This window comes from Amia ocellicauda, chromosome 2 (genome assembly GCF_036373705.1).
Source record: "Amia ocellicauda isolate fAmiCal2 chromosome 2, fAmiCal2.hap1, whole genome shotgun sequence".
In the NCBI taxonomy this organism is placed as follows: domain Eukaryota; kingdom Metazoa; phylum Chordata; class Actinopteri; order Amiiformes; family Amiidae; genus Amia; species Amia ocellicauda.
In genome coordinates, this window is record NC_089851.1 from 31,352,363 (window position 1) to 31,375,717 (window position 23,355).

The window sequence follows — 23,355 nt, forward strand, 5'->3', positions numbered from 1 at the left end:
TTTCTTGACAATGTTTTGAACTACTGCTCCTACATGTGCAAAATGTCCATTAGCCACATCTGAAGGAGGTTAGTGTATTTGGTTTTTGTGGAGCCTCAGGTATATTGGTAACAAATGATGGTAAGCTTAATTAATGTTCATAATAAACTCTTGTTCTCCTGTTCAGAGAGCCACATCTGTCGCTGAATTATTGTTTTTCAAGTATCTAGAACTATTGTGCTCAATCCGTTACAAGTTTTTTTTCTTCTAGTGTCTTCAAACATTTCCAAAACAGTCTTAGTATCTCCTATGAGAGACGGAATAGAGCACTGAAGTCTGATTTGAATAGAACACCCTGTACAGAGGAGAACAAACAAAACATGTGACTCATTCCAATGATTTTATTTTTCCCTGATTATCTTTTCTTTTACTGCAAAAACTAATTGTGAAAGGCATTTATATTTCTGTAGCTTCACGTGATTGAAAGAATTATAATATATATATAATATATTATAAAGTATACAAAGAAGGTGTGAAGAACTATAGGCCCATTAGTCTACTTCCAATTTTATACAAACTATTAACAAAGATATTAACACATCGCCAGCAAGACACTCTGGACTTCCCACAACCAAGAGAACAAGCAGGATTCAGAAGTTGATATAACACAATGTTATCCTATACAGATTATCAGAGAAGTAGAGAAGTCTGTGCCTAGGCTTGGTTGACTTCAAGGAAGCATTTGATTCAATATATACAAACTCAGTCATCAGAGCTCTAAGAAATCAAAACATTAAATATATCTTCAACACTTCTACATCAACAATCCAACTCCACCAAAACATTGACATTGCTGATGACATCGTCATATTTGAAAAAACACCAGAGTACCTGCAGCTTTCATTTCAAGAACTCTCAGATGCAAGTAAGAAAACTGGACTTCAAATGAACCTGAGTAAAACCAGTGTCATGTTCAACAGCTTTGTTAAATCTAAACATTGAATGGACCAACTTGAAGAAGTCACAGTTTGTCTTCTTTGGACAATAAATCAGTGCAGATGGAGCTATTACGGAAGAAATCAAAAGAATGAAAATCGGATGAGCGCATTTAGAAGAAACCGTTTTGTCTGATCAATACACAACACCAGTGCTCACTTATGGTCATGAAACCTGGTCACTAAATGCAAAATGCTACAGATACTGGACAACACAAATAAGCATGGACAGATGTCTGCTTGGTACAACAAGAAGAGATGGACAAATAAATGAATAGATCACAGAACAACCCAAAAGTGACATAATTGAAGGAGTGGAAATCTAAAAATGGCAATTGGCCAAACACATTGCAAGGAGAACAGATCAAAGATTAACAAAAGAAGCTGTCGATACCAAGAGATGAAAAAATACATAGAAGATGTATAACTGTATCACTACAGCTATTATTTTAAGGCAGCCTGTGGCACAAGCACAAAAGCTATTGATTTAGTATACATTTCACACCAGAGTTGGAGAAAAATCGCTCATCCCCAAAGCTAGACTAACTCATTATCTGTGCATATATGGAAATTAATAAAGTATCGGCCGTTTACCTGTATTTTACCATTTATAACTAAACTCTAACTTTGTAGAACATTTGCATCCACAGGTATGGTGCATTTTATAAATTTACATGTAATGAATTATCATGGACTGTTATGTATCGACATATCTTATCAGAAAAATAAAAAGATTGTGCAGGATTGTTTTTTGGGTTCATCACTAGTGGTAGTCTAGTTTCTAGAGAGAGAAAATGTATCACTTAACTTACCACGCAATGTTAATGTACCCTGGCCTACATTGCTTCATGTATGGTCTTAAAACCTTATGTATGAGCAACCCTGTTGAATGATCCTGTCCTGTATATCGGTTACATTGAGAGATAGGGATGTCTATTACATTGTAGTGTATAGAGGATTTGCCTATCATGAAAGAGAAGGAGGCTTATTTGCAAGCAAATACAAACTTTATTGAAGAAACAAAAAGCTGAACCAAAGAAAACAAATCCCAGAAGCAGTTGTTTGGGGTTTGCCCCAGTAAACTGCCCCCCTTCCCCCCCCGATAGCCCACCATGCATAGCAGGCGATTCAGGGTACTTTTCCACTCGGTCTCCAATTCACACCATGGTTTAGACTCGGAACTAAACTAAACTCCAAAAGAGATTGACAGACATGAAAAATATTATGCAAAGCACACAAATGATTAATCTAACACACATTTTCACAGCTAATGAATGTGCAGAACAGTGTCCATGGCAACAGTGCAGGGCAACAGATTCCCAGGTTCACTGCATCTGTAAAAGTCAACGAATCCGTCTGCTTAGTGCAGTATGCCTGGCCACCAGCATCCGTTATATTGTTTATTGTTGTAATATGTTCCTTAACTTTGTTAGCACTTACTCATGATAAACATGCAAATACCAGGGCTGTAAATCAGAATAAATTAAAATCAAATAAGTTTTGGAAAAGAGATGTTGCTTCTATTTTGTGGGTACATAGTCGATTCAAGGAAAGACCTGCAGATCTGCTATAGGTCATCAAGTGCAAAGATTAAGCATGTATGGCAATATGCAAAAATGTCAAAGATTGAATCTGTTATTAAAGCTATAGGAGGCAAGGCATTATCATAGTTATAGCATTGTAACCAAGATGTCAGCTAATTATTATTATTATTATTATTATTATTATTATTATTATTATTATTATTATTATAATATTTGAAGGTATGACTTTCAATTATTACAAAAATAAAACATTTTAACAGGTTACACCTTACTAAATGGGTGTGGACAGTGTGGTGGATGAACCCCTTTCTAGGACACCAACAACCAGCCTACATTTCAGAAAGTTGTGAATGAAAGTGAAGTGTGAAACTTAATTGTGGTTACTTTTGAAACTGGCCTTGCCATGCAGAAACACCCAAGAGCAGTAGTATATTAATAGTATTTAGCCTAGTTAAAAGTTGGGATTATAGTTACGGGTTTGTGTGATGTAAAGTTATGCAATAATAATAATTTTAAAAGCGTATGGTTTTTCATTAAGCTGTTTTTAGAATGTGAACATTTGTAATTGGAAACACTGATCAAAGTGATTAAGTTGCTTTTTCTTTTTTCCTTAGTTTCCTAAATTCTTAAAATCTGGCATAGCTTTATTTATGAAATCATACCCTGTTATCTCAAGCCATCTGTGTATCATGTACACTACCGTTCAAAAGTTTGGGGTCACTTAGAAATGTCCTTGTTTTCCATGAAAACATACATGAAATGAGTTTGAATAGGAAATATAGCAAAATGAATAGGAAATATAGTCATTGACAAGGTTAGAAATATTGTTTTTAATTGAAATAATTGTCCTTCACTTTTTGCCAAAGAATCCTCCATTTGCAGCAATTACAGCCTTCCAGACCTTTGGCATTCTAGTTATGTTGAGGTAATCTGAAGAGATTTCACCCCATGCTTCCTGAAGCACCTCCCACATGTTGGATTGGCTTGATGGGCACTTCTTACGTACCATACGGTCAAGCTGCTTCCACAACAGCTCAATAGGATTGATATCCAGTGACTGTGTTGCCACTCCATTATAGACAGAATACCAGCTGACTGCTTCTTCCCTAAATAGCTCTTGCATAGTGTGGAGCTGTGCTTCGGGTCATTGTCCTGTTGTAGGAGGAAATTGGCTCCAATCAAGTGCCATCCACAGAGAATGGCATGGTGTTGCAAACTGGAGTGATAGCCTTCCTTCTTCAAGATCCCTTTTACCCAGTACAAATCTCTCACTTTACCACTACCAAACACCCCCAGACCATCACATTGCCTCCACCATGCTTGACAGATGGCGTCAAGCACTCCTCCATCATCTTTTCATTTGGTCTGCGTCTCACAAATCTTTTTCTTTGTGATCCGAACACCTCAAACTTGAGGTGAGGCGTCTGTTTCTCAGACTAGACACTGTGATGTATTTGTCCTCTTGCCCAGTTGTGCACCGGGGCCTCCCACTCCTCTTTCTATTCTGTTTAGAGCCAGTGTGCGCTGTTCTGTGAAGGGAGTAGTACACAGCGTTGTACGAGATCTTCAGTTTCTTGGCAATTTCTCGCATGGAATAGCCTTCATTTCTCAGAACAAGAATAGACTGATGAGTTTCAGAAGAAAGTTCTTTGTTTCTGACCATTTTGAGCCTGTAATCGAACCCACAATTGCTGTTGCTCCAGATAGTCAACTAGTCTAAAGAAGGACAGTTTTATTGCTTCTTTAACAGCACAACAGTTTTCAGCTGTGCTAACATAATTGCAAAAGGGTTTTCTAATGATCAATTAGCCTTTTAAAATGATAAACTTGGATTAGCAAACACAATGTGCCAGTGGAACACAGGACTGATGGTTGCTGATAATGGGCCTCTGTACGCCTATGTAGATATTCCATTACAAATCAGCCGTTTCCAGCTACAATAGTCATACATTGACAATATCTACAGTATTTCTGATCATTTTGATGTTATTTTAATGGACAAAAAGTGACCCCAGACTTTTGAACGGTAGTGTACACTACTTCCTGTTTACCACGTCTTCATACATAGAGAAAAAGCCATGTAAGGAGCCCGGGCGATTAATGGTGGCCTGATGACTTTACAAAAGAAAGTCCATCATACTTTACAAAAGAAATAAAAGCACAATGCACTTTGTATGCATTGTCTGAATTTGTCTGAAATGTATGATATATTTCTACACATATTCAACACAATAATGCTAGGGTTGCAGCGCTGAAAGTGCAACGGAAGAGAATCATGTAATTCTTCAAAGCAACCCAGTTCTCAGGTTGCCCAATAAGAAACGAGAGAGGGGTAAAAATCCCATTGTATTCGGGCAAACGGAAAACTGCCATTCCCTTTTAATGTGACCAGCTGTTGCTTTATAAAATAAACCGTGTCATGCGGTGATCTGGAGGACACCATGTGACCGTAGTCATTTACCAGTTCCAGTCAATCGGATGATCCTGAGCTTTACAGAAAACAACGCGTGCGTCTCAGAATTTTTTAACCTGAAACTGCACACTATAGGGAAGTGCTTCTGTTAGACCCCATCCATCACTGTTTCGCGGTCCAGGACTTGAGCTTGTTGTCCACAGACATGGCTGTACTAATACTGTGACACGTACAGACACCGCCGATGGAAGCCTTAAAAGCTTGGAAGATGCGCGGTTCCCATGTTCTCTTAACCATATGAAATCAGCACAGTAATATCGAAACAATCACCTGTTTTCACAAGGTGCTGGGAAGGCTACACAAGGAACAGCCTGTGGTAGGTGGCCTGAAAAGATAAGAATCTATGCTGCAACACATCCTCAGGTATAAACTGCCGGTTGAATAATCTAATATAATGCACTTACAGGTCACATAAACCCATCCCAGTAAGTGTATAATTATAAGAAACTGGAATTTGATCCACAGTTTTAGTTTGTGTCATGATTCCATCTAGGTCTATTGCAGATAAACTGACGATTAGTGAAAGCTCAGTTTATTTGAACTCTAAATGGAAACCATATCATTTTTTCATGTGCTTTTTTGTAACAGGTGGACATTTTGGAGCTAGGCACTATTGCTTCATTTTTAATGTACAGTATTCAGCAACCTCAGCATTATGGAAAATCAAAATGATTTGTATGATATAATGCAATATATACATTATATATTTTTGGAAAATAATTCTGAAAACTCATTAACTCAGACTCCTGCTCAGGATTTTTTTGGATTTGAAATAGGATAGTTCTAAAAAGATAACTATAAATCAATGTATTTGATCAGTATCACATCCAGTGGTATTTCAGATCTATATATTTATGTTGAATTGTCTTGCATCATAAATTAAATAGGTAGGGATACACTTTTTTTTTTCTTTCCAGTATTTAAGATTGTATTCCATGGTACTTCGTTTTCAGAGCATTGTTTTCCCCACCTTTGGTTTTGAAATGTTTTGGCTAATGCAAATAATTTGTTGCAAAGACAGATTGTCAATTCACTACATAATTGTGGCATCATTATTTGGTTTTGATATATTTTTGGAATTTCCTGTTTACATAATTGTGTTGTCATATTAAAGAAAAAAAAAAAACATGAATCAACCAAACCAAGTGAAAAACTGGAAACTGTGGTTTTAAGCTGTAAAGATATGCTTTTCCAAATTTCCAAGTTTCACCTACACTTTCTTTTCAGTTTCCTTTGTATTATAATAATAATAATAATAACCAATCAAAAAATAAATTGGGGCTGGGACTCACAGGTTGCACAGACTACTGTGAGACAATAAGCATGCAAAACATGTAAGACAGGAAATTGTTCACGGAAAAAAAAAATCTGCCATTCTGTTTCCTTGGGGAAGCACCACTTTGGTATGCAGACTGTTTACAACTGTAATGTATACTGGTTCTCAACAGTCCTCTTCTGGGTATGACAGTGCCAGCTTCAAGATAGCCCACTTACTAATGCTCCAAACCATTCAGAGAAAAAAAAAAGGCTAGTGGAACGAAAAGCTTGCATTTATACCAAAGAAAAAAGCATTACTTTAACCACAAAAAACATGTGTGTAGCACAGGGACTTGCTATAAATGAATAGGTGGGTTAATAGTGTGTGGTGGTTGTATAGGGGGTGTATGTTGCAAAGGGGAATAACCCAGTTTTTGTCTTTTTCAAGGTATGATGGCAAATAACAAATGTCTAAATATAAAGATAGACTTACTGGAATACAGTTGTTTATCACCTGTAGTTTGAGCTTGTGAACATGCTGGCTTTAAACACCATGATTGGTGGGGAAGAAAATGAAAAGGTTGCCCCTGGTTTTTAATGCGTCTATATATCCTCTTCAACTACATGAAGAAAAATGTGCAAAAGAAAAATGGTGAAGTTAATTAAAATGATAAGTAGTCCTCCTTTATAGGGACTTTTTCTACAGGACATGTATTTCAAAATAGTGCTTTGCATGCAATTCAGGGGTCCCACTACAAAGGCTTACTTTAACCTTGTAAAAGCAACTGCTCTGAAAAGGTCACTGAAAACTCATAAAGAGATCATTTATCACAGTGATCTAATTTCTAAGTCCCAGAATGACATGCTTTGTCAGTAAGCATGTCTGAATGTGTTTAGTTGTTTGGTCAGAATACACATATAATGGGCAGGACTTCCCGACATATCACTGTACCATCGTATCAAGTATTGTCTCTTTTCCGTTGCCAGTTTGAGAACAATCCCAGATTAGGAATTCAAAACAAATTAATGCAATAAAACAATAATAATGTACTGCAATATCCAAATTATATATTTGAATGTTTTACAAGTAGTTTTACAGGTTAACCACTCCACTTCTATTTTTAATCATTTTATCCTCTGACCATAACCTATAATTTTTTGCCATAAATTGAACATGGTTTCAGGGAAAGTCCTTACCACCTCATTGCCTGGGTTTTTGGTTACAGTCTCATGGGGATGTACCATGTGGCTTCTGGATTTCATTAGTCAGTATTCATTGAATATTTTAAATCATGATAAATGTAGTGATGCAGATGGAATTAAACAAAAGAAAATGTTTACATAGGCCTATACTTTAATTTAGACCATGCAAATCAATACAGTATAAAGCATTCATGGTTTAATCTTGCAGATATGGGTGAGTGAGGGCATTACATTCAAAGTTTACAACAGAAGTAATTTTCAGATCTTCTGGCTTTCCTTCCTTTTTAACTGTATTTAACCATTTACCTTGTGCCTTTAGTTGAGCAGTTTGCATGATACAATCTACATGATCATATATATTCTATATAATACATCCGCAGCAGCATCAGCAGTCTTTGACGATCAATGGCTGGATGAAGGCCTCCCCAGCTGGTTCCACTTCTTTCATATTACAACCTCTCTTTTCCAGTTCACACGAGCAAAATGTTTGATTTCATGTTCCCACCTTCCATGTAGTCTTCCTCTTTGTCTTTTTAATGTCATACATATATAGATGTTTGTCAAGGTTAGAAATTAGTTAACTTAATACCCAGCATAATGTTTCAAAAGCTGTCATTGCTTCAATGAACAGATTGTATTTTATTTCAACCTGTGCAGAACTGAGTGTGCTCATTCACATGGGCAGGGGTTAGACTGAACACTGTTATTATGGTGTTTCAAGAGCTATGTATTGCATGTAATATAGCAATCTATTTATCCCAATTAAAGTGTAGATTAATCTTTGCATGTGTTTAAAAAAAAAAAAACTAAAATATAACCTATAACAATATATATATGTGTGTGTGTGCGTGCGTGCGTGATTATGTATACATGAGTGTTATATGTTGTATAATTTACAAATAAAGATTCCACCCCATCAGCAAGGCTCACAAAACTGTATTAGTGCAATACTGTAATGTAGTGTACTTACACTGAGCCTTGTCAGTGGGGTGGAATCTTTATTTGTTTTGTGTTTACCTGTCTTATTACTGTAAATGAGTTGTGGATGGAAGGGTTTTAAAAGTTTATTCAATAACAACTGTTCTCTCTCTTCTTCTCTTTTGGTCCAATAGGGAATTTCCAGAGATCTGCCAGTGCAGTCAGTGTATTGTGTGGGTGGGGACACTTTATCAGCACTGAAATGTTTAAAATGTCAAAAGATAACCTGGGTTTGTGCATAAAGTGTAAAATTAACCATCTTACCAAAATAATAATACTGTGTGTCCAAAGGTTTCTGGATTTAAAACAAACGTCATTAGTTATATGGGGGGTGCAGCAGCTGTTGTCTTAACAAGTGAGATTTGACAGTTTGGAAGGTGATTGATTGGGAGGGGCGGGGGCTTTGTTTTGTTGTAATCCATGATTTCAGTATCCCTACATTAATGATGAGTTGCATAATTGGGAAAAGTCTTCTAGAACAGTGGTTCCCAACCCTGATTCTGGAGGAACACCCACCCTGATGGTTTTTGTTACAACTGAGCTCTCAATTATTTAATTGAACCCTTAATTTAACAAATAATTTGCATACAATTCATACAAGTTCCTAATACAATGTGATACTTAAAATCCCTATTATTTAAAATAATGAAAAGGAAATTATTACTTCAATTAAGTAACAGAACTCGGTTGGAACAGAAACCAGGAGGGTAGGGGGACCCTCCAGGCCCAGGGTTGGGTGCCCCAGTTCTAGAACAGTCTATACATAGATCTCCCGAAGTAAATTAGATGACGGGTTCAGTGGCGGCTGGTGAATTTTTTGACAGGTGAGGCAGGTATCAGAAAAAAAAACTGCAGATTAATTGCATTTAATGTGTTTTACAGCCGAGTATCAACACACTAGAAGCAAGACCAAAAGTCTTATTTAACATCACAATAATATAATAATAATAATAATAATAATAATAATAACGAAGTATAAACAGTAGCCATAATATCTGCATGAATTAAAAAATGCAACACTTTAAGCACATATAACAGATTTGCTTAAAAATTAAAAAGGGATGAACATAGAGACTAAAACAACGTATATAGTACCCATTGAATCTATACTCATTTGTTGAATGGAACACATAACAATATAAACACACAATCTAAATATTGCAGAATTCATTTAACAAAACAACAACAAAAGTATGATGCCATGGCAATACATTTAGCAAATACCTCCATTAAAAAATAAAAATAAACTATGCCTACCTTACTTGTAGTGAAGATCGATTTGTCTTTCTTTTTTGAAGTAAACCATGCGATATTATTATTCAGGGAAACCTCATTCCTCGGTTCTGTGCTCCTGTGATGAGTGGCACTTCGTGGCAGACTTTTCCAGTCGCAGTAACCACTCACCCAAACTTATGTTTTGGTTGACAAGCAAACATCACCAGCAGTATAATTTGTTAATCATGGTGCCACCGGTCAGCCATTTATGTACACCATACCAGGACACCTGAAACTTTCTTAAAAACATCCACCACAGGTTTTATTCTGCCCTCCTTCACAAAGACACGTCTCTCAACATTGGGCCTTAGCGAAACCCGCAATGTTTTGTCTCACTCACAATGTCCTCCTATACAGAATTAATTTTTAAAATGTAAAGAAGTACAGCAAAGCCAACAATAATATTCTTAACTACAAAACTGACACGTTCAAGTTCAACTCCACTTCCGCTTCCACTGTACAGAGAGTTGCTGCGGGCAAAAATGTACGATGCCTCACCATGAGCCTGCATGAGGTGCTGTTTCTGGCCTCAGGGAACATCAAGTTCAGCTCCGCTCTGGCGCTGCGCTGCCCGGTTTGACAAGCCTGTTTTCAATATTGTCACTACAGCAGAAGTTACACAAAGAATATTTTAAGTTGCATATCGTTTTTTGTATTTTCTTTCAATGGATTAAAGAAAAATACGAATTTGCATTATATTATGATTATTATTTTTATTTGAATGGTTTGGAATTCTAATTAAACCGTTAATTCTTAGTGAAGCTGTGCCTCAGTTGCCTAATCTGATGAGCTGCCTCTGGTCAGGTTTAATGGTACATCGTGGTACAGTCTTTGGAAATACTTTGTGAATTATTAACTTTGTCACTTACACCCCATATGCCAGATTTTCAATTGGAATTTTCTTCAGTGTTCCTGAAAAACCTCCCTCCCACCATTCTCAACTGCAATTCATTAGTTTTATATGTTAATTTTCCTGAATATTTGTGACAGATTGCTATGTGTTTGCCAAAGGATACAGAACTAACCACTTTCAAAACATTTGTTAAGATTTTTGTGTTCTGTTTTACAGGTTTAACATCTTAAGAAGTTCCTACCTTTTCAGATAACCTTAAAGAGTTTTCCTAAAATAATTGCGGTAATCACAGTTTTTCCAAATGTATTTTACCTATTATTTTATCTGCTATCTGTAGTATGAATTGAAATAGCTGAGATCAAAGATTTAATGCAATATGTGTTAAATGCTGATTAGAGCTTCTGGGCAATCAAGGTAGTAAGGAATCATTAAAAAAGGTCAATAAATAAATAACTACACAAATACAACTTTGATTTAGCATAAGATTAGTCAAATAAACTATATCCACTCTCTTAGTAAAACTAACCAGCTATACATTTCTTCTATCTTAGCACCTGACAATAAAGAATCATAGTTTAATCTATTCCATCTATTGATTATCATCATTATTTAGTTTCTGAGTATAGGTAGGTATCATTTATTTTATTTTGGTTTGTTTATGGTTAATGGATTCAACTTTATTTACAATAAATATCACTCCACATTAATAGGGATACTTGGCTAATCAAAGATCTATTGTCAATAAAAATATCCACAAAAACTATTTTGTTTTTGTCTGATTGTTTATTTGTAAGGTACATTCTGAGGATATACAGTTAGGTCCATAAATATTTGAACAGTCACACAATTGTCATCATTTTGTCTCTGCACCCCACCACAATGGATTTGTGAAACAATCAAGATGTGCATTAAGTGTAGACTTTCATCTTTCATTTTTATTTGGTATTTGGACAAACTAACATAATCATGAATTAAATTGTGAGTTTCAATACTTGGTTGCACATCCTTTGCAGTCAATGACTGCCTGAAGTCTGGGACCCATAGACATCAGCAGATGCTGGGTTTCTTCCCTGGTGATGCTCTGCCAGGCCTGCACTGCAGCTGCCTTTAGTTCCTGCTTGTTCTTGGGGTGTTTTGCCTTCAGTTTTTGCCTTCAGCAAGTGAAATGCTGCTCAATTGGATTTAGGTCAGGTGATTGACTTGGCCATTGCAGAACATTGCACTTGTTTGCCTTTAAAAAGTCATGGGTTGCTTTCACAGTGTGCTTCAGGTCATTCAGGTGCACTGTGAAGCACCATCCAATGAGTTTTGAAGCATTTGGCTGAATCTGAGCAGATAATATAGACCTAAACACTTCAGAATTGACAGAAGCAGCAGGATGAATTCTGAAGTGTCAATAATCAATAAATCAATAAATACAAGGGAACCAGTTCCCTGGGCAGACATACATGCCCATGCCATAACATGCTTCACAGATGAGGTGGTATGCTTCAGATCATGAGCAGTTCCTTCCCTTCTCCATTCTCTTCTCTTCCCATCATTCTGGTACAAGTTGATCTTTGTCTCATCTGGCCATAGAATGTTGTTCCAGAACTGTACAGGGTTCTTTACATGTTTTTTGGCAAACTCTAATCTGGTCTTCCTGTTTCCTGTTTACATCTTGTGGTAAACCCTCTGTATTTACTCTGGTGAAGACTTCTCTTGATTGTTGACTTTGACACAGATATGCCAACTCCTGGAGGGTGTTCTTGATCTGGACAACTGTTGTGAAGGGGTTTTTCTTCACCAGGGAAATAATTATTCTGTCATCCACCACAGTTGTTTTTCGTGGTCTTCTGGGCCTTTGGTGTTCCTGAGCGTTCTTTCTTTTTAAGAAGGTACCAAATAATTGATTTGGCCACACCTAATGTTTTTGCTATCTCTCTGATTGGTTTGTTTTGATTTCTAAGGCAAAACTGAATTAATCGAAATGGGTCCTATTTTGACCAATGAAATGTTACATAAACAATTTGGTGTGTTTTTTCACATGCATGTTTTCAGAGTTAGTTTGAGGTCAACCTGCAGTTCAACCGAAAGAGCATTGCGGGTTAAGAATATTTAGGAAGTTTTGCGAGAACTAACTTATCAATCAAACAACGCTGTGCCAACTGTGGTGTTTCAGACTTAACACGTAATGTCAAACAGCGAGCTTATAAAACACGGAAGCAAATAACCAAGTCCACTGCACTTTAACCACCACCGTTAAATATTGCGTGATGCCGTCGACTATCATCATTATAAACTGCATCGAAAACATTCGTTATTACACAGAAAATATACTAAATATCTGCAAAGTTTTTTTTGTCCCATTTACTTTGTTATATCCATGATTCAATCATAATCAAAACGTACTGACTGCGGGTGACAAAATCATACTTCTGCAAGTATTATCTTTTCTTTGGTTGAGGAATTTTTGTGATGAAACAAACTTCTTAACATACAGGGAGAAGTTGCAAAATACTTAATTGTAATTCTTGACTTCTATCTAACATTTTTATCCCTATTAGTGTGGAGTGACCCTTATAACAGGCACTGCACAGTCGGCCAAAATGTCACAGTATGTGCTGACTGTCAGTAACGCAAGATATCTGATCCATTACCATTTGAAATATTCTTGTCCCAGGACATTAATCAAATAGTGTATAGTGTAAGTCAATAAATACTATTTAATGCTTTTTAAAGGCTTCCATTTTTTTATTATATATATATATATATATATATATATATGTGTGTGTGTATGTATATATATGTGTATATATATATATATATATATATATATATATATGTACATATACATATATATATATATATATGTACATATACATATATATACACATACACATATATTTTGCAACCGCTGGTACTATTGCAAACCCATATGTATGTGTGATTGTGAAGATTTAATTTTGTAAGGTGCATTTATCTGTTTTTATCCCTGTTGCCAAAATATTTTCTTTCAGCTAAAATCTACTTCAGATTTTTTCTTAAAGGAGGGAGGGGGCTGGTGGTTACTATTGTGAGAACTGAAGTTGCTTCCTTTTTTGCTATAACCTATGTGAAACTTGGAGTACCCTTCCGTAATTTAACAAAGCAGTGGGCAGGGAGTTTTGCTTTTTGTTTGTTTGTTTGTTTGGTTTTTGTTTAGTTTTTTTTTTGTTTGCAACTGCAGTAAAGTGAAGCTGACCATAGTACAATGGCGTTTTGTGAAGAGGAGTTGCAAGTTAAAAAACATTTTATATCAAGTTTTTAGTAAGTGAATGGTATTTAAATATTGGTTTATCATTCAGTGTTTAGTATTAGCATCCTCTGCCATGTGAAAGTCTGTTCACACTACTTAAATCCATTTATTACTGTCTGAGTACAAACCCCTATGTTGTTTCTTCAGCCGTTAATGTAAGAGCCACTAGCTGGACCAGAAGAGACATAGTGACTTAATTATTGTAAAGGAGAAACGTGTGAGTGGTGAAGATAAGAAATATATCTAAATATAGAGGCTGGTAGACTTTCATTATTAGGCAAAGTGATCCTACAGGTTTCAATGAGGTTAATAGAATAAATAATCCTTCCCCCTAAGTGAAAATGATCAGCATATCATCGTATTCACCTTGTCAATTCGATTTTTGTCAATTCTTAAAACTTAAAGTTAAAAAAATAATGAGTTGAGGTTATTAGTATTAGTGGTGGTGGGATTCCTCTCACAGCGGCTGACAGACCTTTAGGACCTGTTAGGACCTTTTTTGTTGTTACACAGGGGTGGTCATAGGCAGGCCTTGTACGTTGACACTGTCATCAAGCTCTTTGACAGTGATCTTCCAATCCAAAATGGTTCCTACTTCCTACCACCTGTGGAGGCGGCTAAGATGAATTCTGTCTGACAATACAATTAAAGAGCACAGTGAATCACAGTAAAAGGGCTGCCACAAATGCCAGTAGTTACCAAGTGCAGACGTAGTGAGCATCACTTGTATATTTCACTTCCTTTCAGGAGATGTTTTAGAAGTCATGGGACACCACTAATGCATCGCCTCTACTTGTTTGTGGTAATTCCTGGTATTTGCATCCCATAGTGCCCGTGTGCAGAGAACTTCCAGGTTACTCAGTGCCTTGAGAACTAGGGTACTTGTGAGCAAGAGAGATACCGTAGAAGAGAGTCATATTATTTAAGCCAGTGTTTCTGCAGAGTGAAGGAATAACTAGTCTGAACACTGCAGTTTTGTCCTTATCAGTACAGTATGCCAGTGAAAACCTGAGGAAAGTTGACTATGGCCGGCTGATTCCACTTTCACTCATTTCTGCAGTGCTTGAATGACTGCTGGTCAGTTGCACTGACACAGCCGGTAGGCATACTATGATGTACAGTGTAGTTATAAAGTGTGAATACCTCAAGCTGAACTTTACCTAGCCATACTACTTTGACATTATTAAAACCCTGTCTCATTGTGTGTTTAAATACATTAGTGTATTAATGATGGATTAGGGTTAAACTTATAAACCAGTGTACTGAAGTGTAAATGTAATACTACAAATACAGATTGTGTAGCTAAATTAAAAATAAAATGATGGTACCACTTAGTTTGTGTATAACTTTAAAGCAAGGCCAAACAACAGTGAAACTTTTGTGGTTTTGCTTTAAAGGAAGTTCTGGACAAAAAAAAGGCACTAATTCCTTGGCTTGTATGTATGCAACCTTTAATTTATTTTTGCAAAGAAACAATTCTAGGTTACTTCTTTAAAAACACTTATGGATTACAAAGGTATGCTATGGTAGAATGAGAATATAACATCCAATTTCACAGCGGCCTGGTGAAGAACTGGACATATATCACTTTATTGCGTTTCAGCCAACCAAATGATGTGACAACTACACTTCATTTTGTGTTGTTGTTGTGGTTAGTCACGTATCAACAGCAACCATAACTGTCAGGAATAATCACAAAAAACAAATGTCATTTGTGTGGTTGTCCTGCTCAGTTGAAAAATGGCGACAGAGCATTACATACTTCCCACAGATGAATACCAAAATAATATCCCAGAAATGGCTGGAATCCTGATGTACACTAATATTTTTGTAAAATCAGAGTACATATCAATCCTGTCTGGTTGTTTATCGCTCCTTCTATCATTCCCCATTATTGTATTTGCAGCTCATGTTCTCTTTATGAGTGTCATGTTTTGATAGTTTTGTCATATATACATGCATAACATTTGTATGGATATGCATCTTATATGTAGTTCAAAGGGTCATAGCCCTGGTTATTCTATTTTTTGCTCAATTACCTAACTTAACAAAGGTAATAATGTGCTGACATTTGTCATTGTTTTCAATCATTCAAGTCAATTAAGGTGACCTAACTGAAAGTTCTGCGGGCATGAAAACCTTAATACACAGTTGTTCAGGAACAGAGTTTACAACACTTGCAAAGGTCCATATTTTTTAAAGTATATAGACTCATACACTTAGTATTTTCTCCTCTGGTCTTACATATAAAGAAAGAGGAACGTTTGACCATATGAACCACGGCTGCAAGGATATGGGACTTTCACCAAGCAGGTTACAATAGCAGAAACTGATCAAGCCTGTGGTGACTTTCGTTGCCGTTATTTTTTCTCTTTTAAAAGATTTTTCTGCCTATAACATTGCACTTCTCATTTTGTAGTCAAACCTCATATAAATCATTTTGAATTTTGTATTACTGTTTTGTTACATAAGCAGTGCAAACGAATCCAAAATATAAAATCGAGCTCAATGACCCAGTGGTGGGTTTGGCATTGGGAAAAAAAAAAAAAAAAGGTCTGCATATACAGAAAAGAACCTGATACCTACTGGAGAAAATGGTGGTGGATCTTTGCGTTTATGAGGCTGTTTTGCTTCCACTGGTCTTGGGGCCTTTGTTACAAACATTAGCCTCATTAACTCATTACCAGGACATTGTAGTTCAAAACCTGGTCGCCTCTTCCAGGAGTCTGAAACTTGTCCGCACTGGATCTTCTTTTAGCAAGACAATAACTCCAATACAACACAGTGCACAAGGAAATGGTTAATTGACCACACAATCAACATTTTGCAATGGCCCTCTCAGTGTCCGGGACTTGAATCCCATTGAAAAACAAGGGTGCCAATAATTGTGACGCATTTTCTAGGAAATAAATGGAGAAATGTGTAATATAAAGAACAATATGTTGGAAAAATACAATATAGGTAATTACTTGTTGTTTATTTCATACAGCCTTTTTTGCTCCTCTTTATCAAGCCAATAATGTTGGAGGTGACTATATGTACAGTACTGTGCAAAGGTTTTGATGCTGTTTTGAAGACAAAGGGTGGTCACGCCAAATATTAATTTGATGTAGATTGTTCTTCTGTTCGCTCACTTTGCATTTTTTAATTGATAAATATAATCTATTAACATGTCCATTTTTAAAAGGATTCTTACTTTACAGCATTTTTTCACACCTGCCTAAAACTTTTGCACAGTACTGTATTTCGCCAGAACTGAAAACTCAGGTTCCAATTATCTGGACATTATTATTTGTATAATTATTATTGTTGTTGCTGTGGTTTTTATTCAACATATAACACATTTATGTATAATTTACTTTCTTTGGTTTCCAAGTCTTCCTAAAGCATAACTGCATTTCTGTGGTGTCCTCTGTCCCTAAACAGACAGCTGATCAAAGTATGACATTGTCTTGGCAGGTGTCAGGAACTACTTGAAGGAAGCTTTAGTGAATATCATCACCGTCCACGCTGAGGTAAGAACGTGGCTTTACAGTCACTCTGTATAGGGCAGCTTTCTCTCTATGTATCTATCAACTTTATTCATCTGTGTTCTCAGTTAAATCATGGAGATCTGATTTTGATTAAAATGCAAAGACGTGCTGCTGAGTAACTATCTAGTCAGTCAACTTCGAGTAAACAAAAACGTATTGAGCACAACTTTTGAAAAACAACTAAAAGCGCTGTTCTCAAGTTTTTATTTTCCCATGGAGGCAACACTGACTGGATTACTCTAACAGGTGCATTAATGCCCCTAATAAAATGATTATATTTTAAAGTGTCATTATAATGGAGAAAAGTTATTAATAAATATGATTTGTCATGGATGTAGGTGATTATTTGAGAACATTTTTCATCCTAGTTATTCATTCAAAGTACATATAAATCATAGAAATGTAATGTATGCTCCTAGAATACATATACAAAATTTAAAATTTAAGATCACCACAATGTATGCATGAAGTTCCAATGAAGGACAAAAAAAAAAAAAAAAAAAGAGGGAACTGGTTTCAGTGTTTATAATCTTTGTCCTTAGCAACAGGAAACATCTGTCTATCATAATGAAACTATTGTTTTATTAACCTGTGTGACAATGTCAGGGGGATATGCTTTCATCCACAAATACTGAAGATAAAAATCCACATATACAGTCACAAATAAAAGTATATGCTTATTATATACGGACTTACGGCTATAAGTATTTCCACCCTGTCTTATTTAATTCAACTATAATATTTGATGTCTCTTACATCCCTTCTTCCTCTACCTCTACTGACCATTTCCTCACCACCTTGACCCCTTTCTTTCCTGCTCTTCGTTTAGTCCACGTTCTGTCAGGACTTCACTACCACCACTCGACTCTTTTGGCCATCTTTTCTGCTTCTGACATTCTCAGTCTTTGATTTGACACTTCTGCTTCTCACCTCACATTCCCTCTGCCTCCCGTCTCTCACCATACAGCGCTGTGTCATGCTCAACCCTGGCTTCTTAACCCACCACTGGCTTCACCAAGCTGCTACATCTGACCAGTCTCTAGACTCTGTATCCTCTCTTGCCCTTTTCATTTGATTTCTGCAGGTTGATTAGTTATGCCTTCCCTCAGCTGTTCAATTTCTCTTTCACCTCTGCAACACCATGTGATATAGAGATGCATTTGAGCTTCAGACCTGTACCATGTCTCACTGCCTTTAACTGAGATCGATGTTTACATCACACCTTTAGACCATTCTGTTCCTCTCTTATACCTTGGTTTCCTTTTTAATGTATTTAAGGGATTTTGTTACTCTTGTAATGTTGTGTATATATACAGCATGTTGTTTGCTAAAATACATATAATGATAAAAATCACCAGGATCATCATCTTAATATTGTCTAGTACCTGCTAGAATTAATCAATGCAAAATATGTATCATGTATGTATTGTAAACAGGGTTACATACACAACCTATCGTTATAATGCACAATTGATCTGTTCGACCAACATCCCTGGTGCAATCCATGTAGTACCACAACGCCCAAACAGGACAAAGCAAACATAAATGCTCTGATGAGAATGAGAAAGGAGGGGAAAGGAAAGCCGTCAATTCCATCGGCCAATTGATATGCAAGGGGGAGATTTGTCTGAGCACAAGAGGGACGTACTGACAATGTGGGCGGCTCGTTAACGTTTCATGGACAATGGCCAGGATAAATAGTCTTCTTCAATACTAGAGTCAGTGAAGCAGCTTGGGGCTTGGAAAGTGTGTCCAGCACTATATCAAAATACCACACCGAAAGGCTAATAGAGCTGGGAGGGTGCAGCCATCATGTGCCCTTTGAAAAGTGTGAGGCCAAAATGTGGGTCCTGGGTGACACACCATCAGGATGCCAGAGAGGATGTACCCCCTGAACAAGGTGCCTCACAGCGAGGCCTGGGTCCCGTAGGAGTCATACAGGGGTAGAACTCAGGCATGAACTCGGGTGAGTGGTGTAACATGGCCTGCACTGCAGGACTGAACCTAAAGCCCAGTGTTATGGGCTCATCCAGGAGCTGTGCTCAGTGCGGTCTTACACCAAACTTTGAATAAGTAACTTTACTCCTAGCCTGCTTTGGGAGTTATTCTCTACTTGAAAGATAACTAGGTAATAAATACTTTCACAAACAGTTTTAATTTGCTGTGGTTTGTTAATACAAGTGTTAACTATTAATAGTGTTTATAAACATGTAATAACATTCAACATCTCTTTTTTTATTGTTGTTTTTTTACCTAATTGGGGGACAATCTCATTTTGAGAACTTAATTGTGTCAACCTCATAAATCTCTCAAAATTAGATAATACATCTAGAAAAAAAATGTTCTAAAGGATGCAAATTAGTTGAAAAAAATCATAGTACCATCATCATAGTTTTTTTGCATTAAACAAGTCACTCAATTTTATTTAATTTTTTTACAGTATAGCAATTCTTACAAAAGCTTGTTCCTGTTGATTGAAAATGCAAACCCACTGCCTTTTCAAATGAAGCAAACAACGCTGTGTCCTGCAGGTGTTCACGGTGTCTAAAGAGCTGGTCCCGCGGGTGCTGTCCCGCATCGTGGAGGCCGTGTCAGAGGAGATGAGCCGCCTGATGCAGTGTGTGTCCTCCTTCAGCAAGAATGGCGCTCTTCAGGTACGCCGCCCTCACTGGGCATCACAGAGAGCTGTGTGCTTTCCAATCGGCAGGTCCCTCAGGCTGCGTGTCGAGCAAGAGCACACACTTCAGGCGAAGGAATTGAAATGGAAACGGTCCAGCGCCACAAAAAGAGCATCCTTTAAAAACAGGATGCGCTCAATGTCCGTTTCCCAACTGACTGTAGATCTTATCATTGTCTTTCTAAACTAAATCATACTGCCAGTCGTAAAAATACCTTTGTTGTCTATTAAGGATTTTTGCAGTGCAGTTATACATATGTTATTATTATTAGCCTTATAATAGATTTCCATTTGTTTTAATGTCTGTTTATATTAGGTCCTGTCGTCCAATGTGTGTGGGAGCTCCTGCTTTATTAAACGGTTAGAAATGGAAAATCACTGATATTGTGATACAGCTGCGATCACATGCACTGTGGTGCCAAGTTTGATTTCAGCCACTACCAAGCTGTATAATAGGAAACACTTGTATATAATACTGAGCTGGGCTGCAGGACCCTTTGTATCTGTTTATGTGTTCCACACATTGTTAAGGAGAGCCCACTCAGGGGGTCCTGGGCTGGGAAGCAGGCATGGGAGGGTCCACCAGTTGTGGCTATGAAGGGTGGTGAGAGACTGGCTTTAGATGTGTGAAGCCTGGAAGGGACACTGTTACCAAGAGCACGGAGTCTAGACCCGGACAAAGCAGCTCTGAGCAGGACGACAGGGAGACTGCGGCCATGGCGACAGAGCATGGAGACTGTTTGAGTCAGTGCGTGTGTATCGGGGAAGCTTGTTAGGACCAGCTTTTAATACTTTGGTGTGGTCTAAGACCAAATAAAGACTCTAGTACAGGCAGACAGTGTACACCAACAAGAGCAATTTGGTGCTTCATTAAAAATATTTTCCATCCTTCCATTTAAAAAAGGTAAAGTGTTTGCTATAATACCTTAGTATTCTGTATGACCTGAATTAGCACAATGTATTGCATGTGAAAGGGTGAAAATGTTGTGTGAGGACTTTGTTTTTCATAAATCGGATTTGAAAGACATACCAATAGCATGTTCTTTGGGTCTTAGAATATTGTGTCTGCACTCTTCAGTTTCTGTTTCAGTCAATTAATGAGTGAATTCAGTAGAACAAAAAGGGTTAATGCAATTTGGGGGATTTTTTTTTTTTTTATGAATATATCTAGTTTCACAAGATGTTTTCTCCTTATTCGATTGTGTATGGAAAAAAAACTTTTTGGTGCAAGTAAATGTGCTTGCTACCGCTTCTCTGGAGTTGTATTATCTGATTGGCAGCCAGCATTAAATGTTTGAAAGCATGTATGCACATTTAAAATTAAAAATATGAAACTGCAAAAAGTTTGGTCACATCTGCAGTACTTCAGTGTAAAGGGTGTGCTAATCACAAAAAACAAAGGTTTACTACTGTAAGAATAAAGTATACAATCATAAAGAACAACCCAAGGAAGCCATTGTCTATTTAACTGCCAGAGAGATCAATCATTTCAATTTGCATTAAATCCTGGAATATTCCACAGAGCATTCATGTATGCATGACATCTCAATATTGATCCATACAGAAAAAGTAAGACGTGCTATTGCCAGACAAGTGTAAAGTCAGTAACAGCACAGTTAAAGCCCTAGTGCTGAGTGTGTCTGGACATGCATGTGTTTAGTATAAGCATGTTCCTTAGCATATTTTAATAATAGTAATGTTTCTTCTTCTCTTTCCCCAGGCAAGGCTGGAAATCTGTGCCTTGAGGGATGCTATAGCGTCTTACCTGACCGCTGAGAGCAAGTAAGACGCACGTTCCGGTTCCACAGAAACACATGACATGCAACACATACTTACTGCAGCAAGAGGTTTGACCTGGCATTGAGACACACTGAATAAAAATTCCCCAGTTTGTGTTTATCTTCAGCCGTAAAGCAGTTTATCAAAGCAGAACAGATTTTTTCACACAAAGTGCAAAAGTATAACTGCTGTTTTTTCATATTTCAAAGAGACCTAATTGAAAGCAAATTGGGAGACTGATAGTAGACTGACATGGGTTCAATTCAGTTTTAGAAGTGGATTATCCTGTAAGGTTTAATGTTATAAAATGTCCCTCTTTACTTCAGTCTAAGATTTTCAGTTCTTGTTTTATTACAATTAATTACTTATTTCAGGGGTGTCTGTTAAAATTAAAATTATGTAATTACTTCTATATAGTACATATAATTTCCAGTCAGAGCAATGCAAACACAAGGTACTGCTGTATTTACATACATAATTAAATTATTAGTTGTGCGTTACCCTTTATTAATGGGCTGTTCGTGTGTGAATTGTTTGGACTATATTATTAGAGATTCTCAGATGAAATTACAGCTGTACTGCTTTTCGTCTTCAGTGCAGAACAATAGTACAGTTGTCCTGTTCTCTGCTATGAGCTCAGGTAGTCTCCCACTGTGTGGATGTTTGGATTCTGAGGTTTGCCTCTTCCCCTGTCTCCCAGTTCACCCACAGACTGCCTGCTGCTGAATTAATGGGAAGCGAAACTCTCCTTTACAGAACTCGGGCCTTCAGCAGCAGCGTAGTACCTGTTAACTGTAAACAGGGCTATTTTTAACACTGGACTGCCATTCTAGTAGTTGACAGGGGTTTAAAAACCTGTTGCACTGTTACAGCATCCTCAGTGTGGTCTGTTCATTCTGAATTAGCATCTCTCAGTGACAGCCATGTGATGCAGAAACAGCAGCATCTTGTGACACATTTGTTCCAGGGATTGTGTGGATTCCCTTGTGGTGTCAAAACCTGCTAACAGATTCAGTAACTGGCAGAATTTCCTGCTTAATGAAAGTTTGCCAGATAACAACATACATTTCCTGTGTGTGTGTGTATACATGTATATATGCAGAATCCCTCATTTGTGCACTGAATTTAGGCAGGCAGAATAATGTATGATTGTCTTAAAATATCTAGCACATCCCTTACTGACTAGATCTCTAGGAAAACAAGGCAGAGTTGATCTGATATCTGCTTCATAAGGTTTTCTGAGAAAAAATATTTTTGCCCAATATGATTAGAAAACATTCTTCAATTAACCTTTTTTTCAGCTAGTTTGATGAGGTCAAGTTTCAAAATAGCTTTTAAAATGAAGGCATACTAAATTAACTTTTTCAACCATTAACATTGTTTTTCAACCATATGAATGTGTGACTGAGAGAAATCTACATAAACCTGCACTAGAAAGATCAGCACTTGTCTTTGTCTTTCAGTCACAGCTTCAAACAAGCCTTGGAAGCCTTGCCACAGTTGCACAGTGGTGCAGACAAAAAGTAAGTTGG

At 37.0% G+C, this 23,355-nt stretch overlaps 1 protein-coding gene and 1 long non-coding RNA gene across 4 annotated transcripts in view; one reads left to right on the plus strand and one right to left on the minus strand.

Annotated features, from left to right (window-relative positions):
• Nucleotides 1–23,355, plus strand: part of exoc2 (exocyst complex component 2) — a 109,388-nt gene that overhangs the window by 84,912 nt on the left and 1,121 nt on the right. For all 3 annotated transcript variants that reach the window (XM_066722752.1, XM_066722770.1, XM_066722760.1), the window contains 4 exons: nucleotides 17,294–17,349; nucleotides 19,899–20,021; nucleotides 21,765–21,826; nucleotides 23,287–23,346. In XM_066722752.1, coding sequence (XP_066578849.1) covers nucleotides 17,294–17,349; nucleotides 19,899–20,021; nucleotides 21,765–21,826; nucleotides 23,287–23,346 — 301 coding nt within the window. The remainder of the gene's footprint in view (nucleotides 1–17,293; nucleotides 17,350–19,898; nucleotides 20,022–21,764; nucleotides 21,827–23,286; nucleotides 23,347–23,355) is intronic.
• LOC136768529 (uncharacterized) overlaps nucleotides 19,756–23,355 on the minus strand; it is a 28,374-nt gene continuing 24,774 nt past the window's right edge. The window contains exon 3 of the long non-coding RNA XR_010821989.1: nucleotides 19,756–20,084. This is a non-coding gene — a long non-coding RNA (uncharacterized LOC136768529). The remainder of the gene's footprint in view (nucleotides 20,085–23,355) is intronic.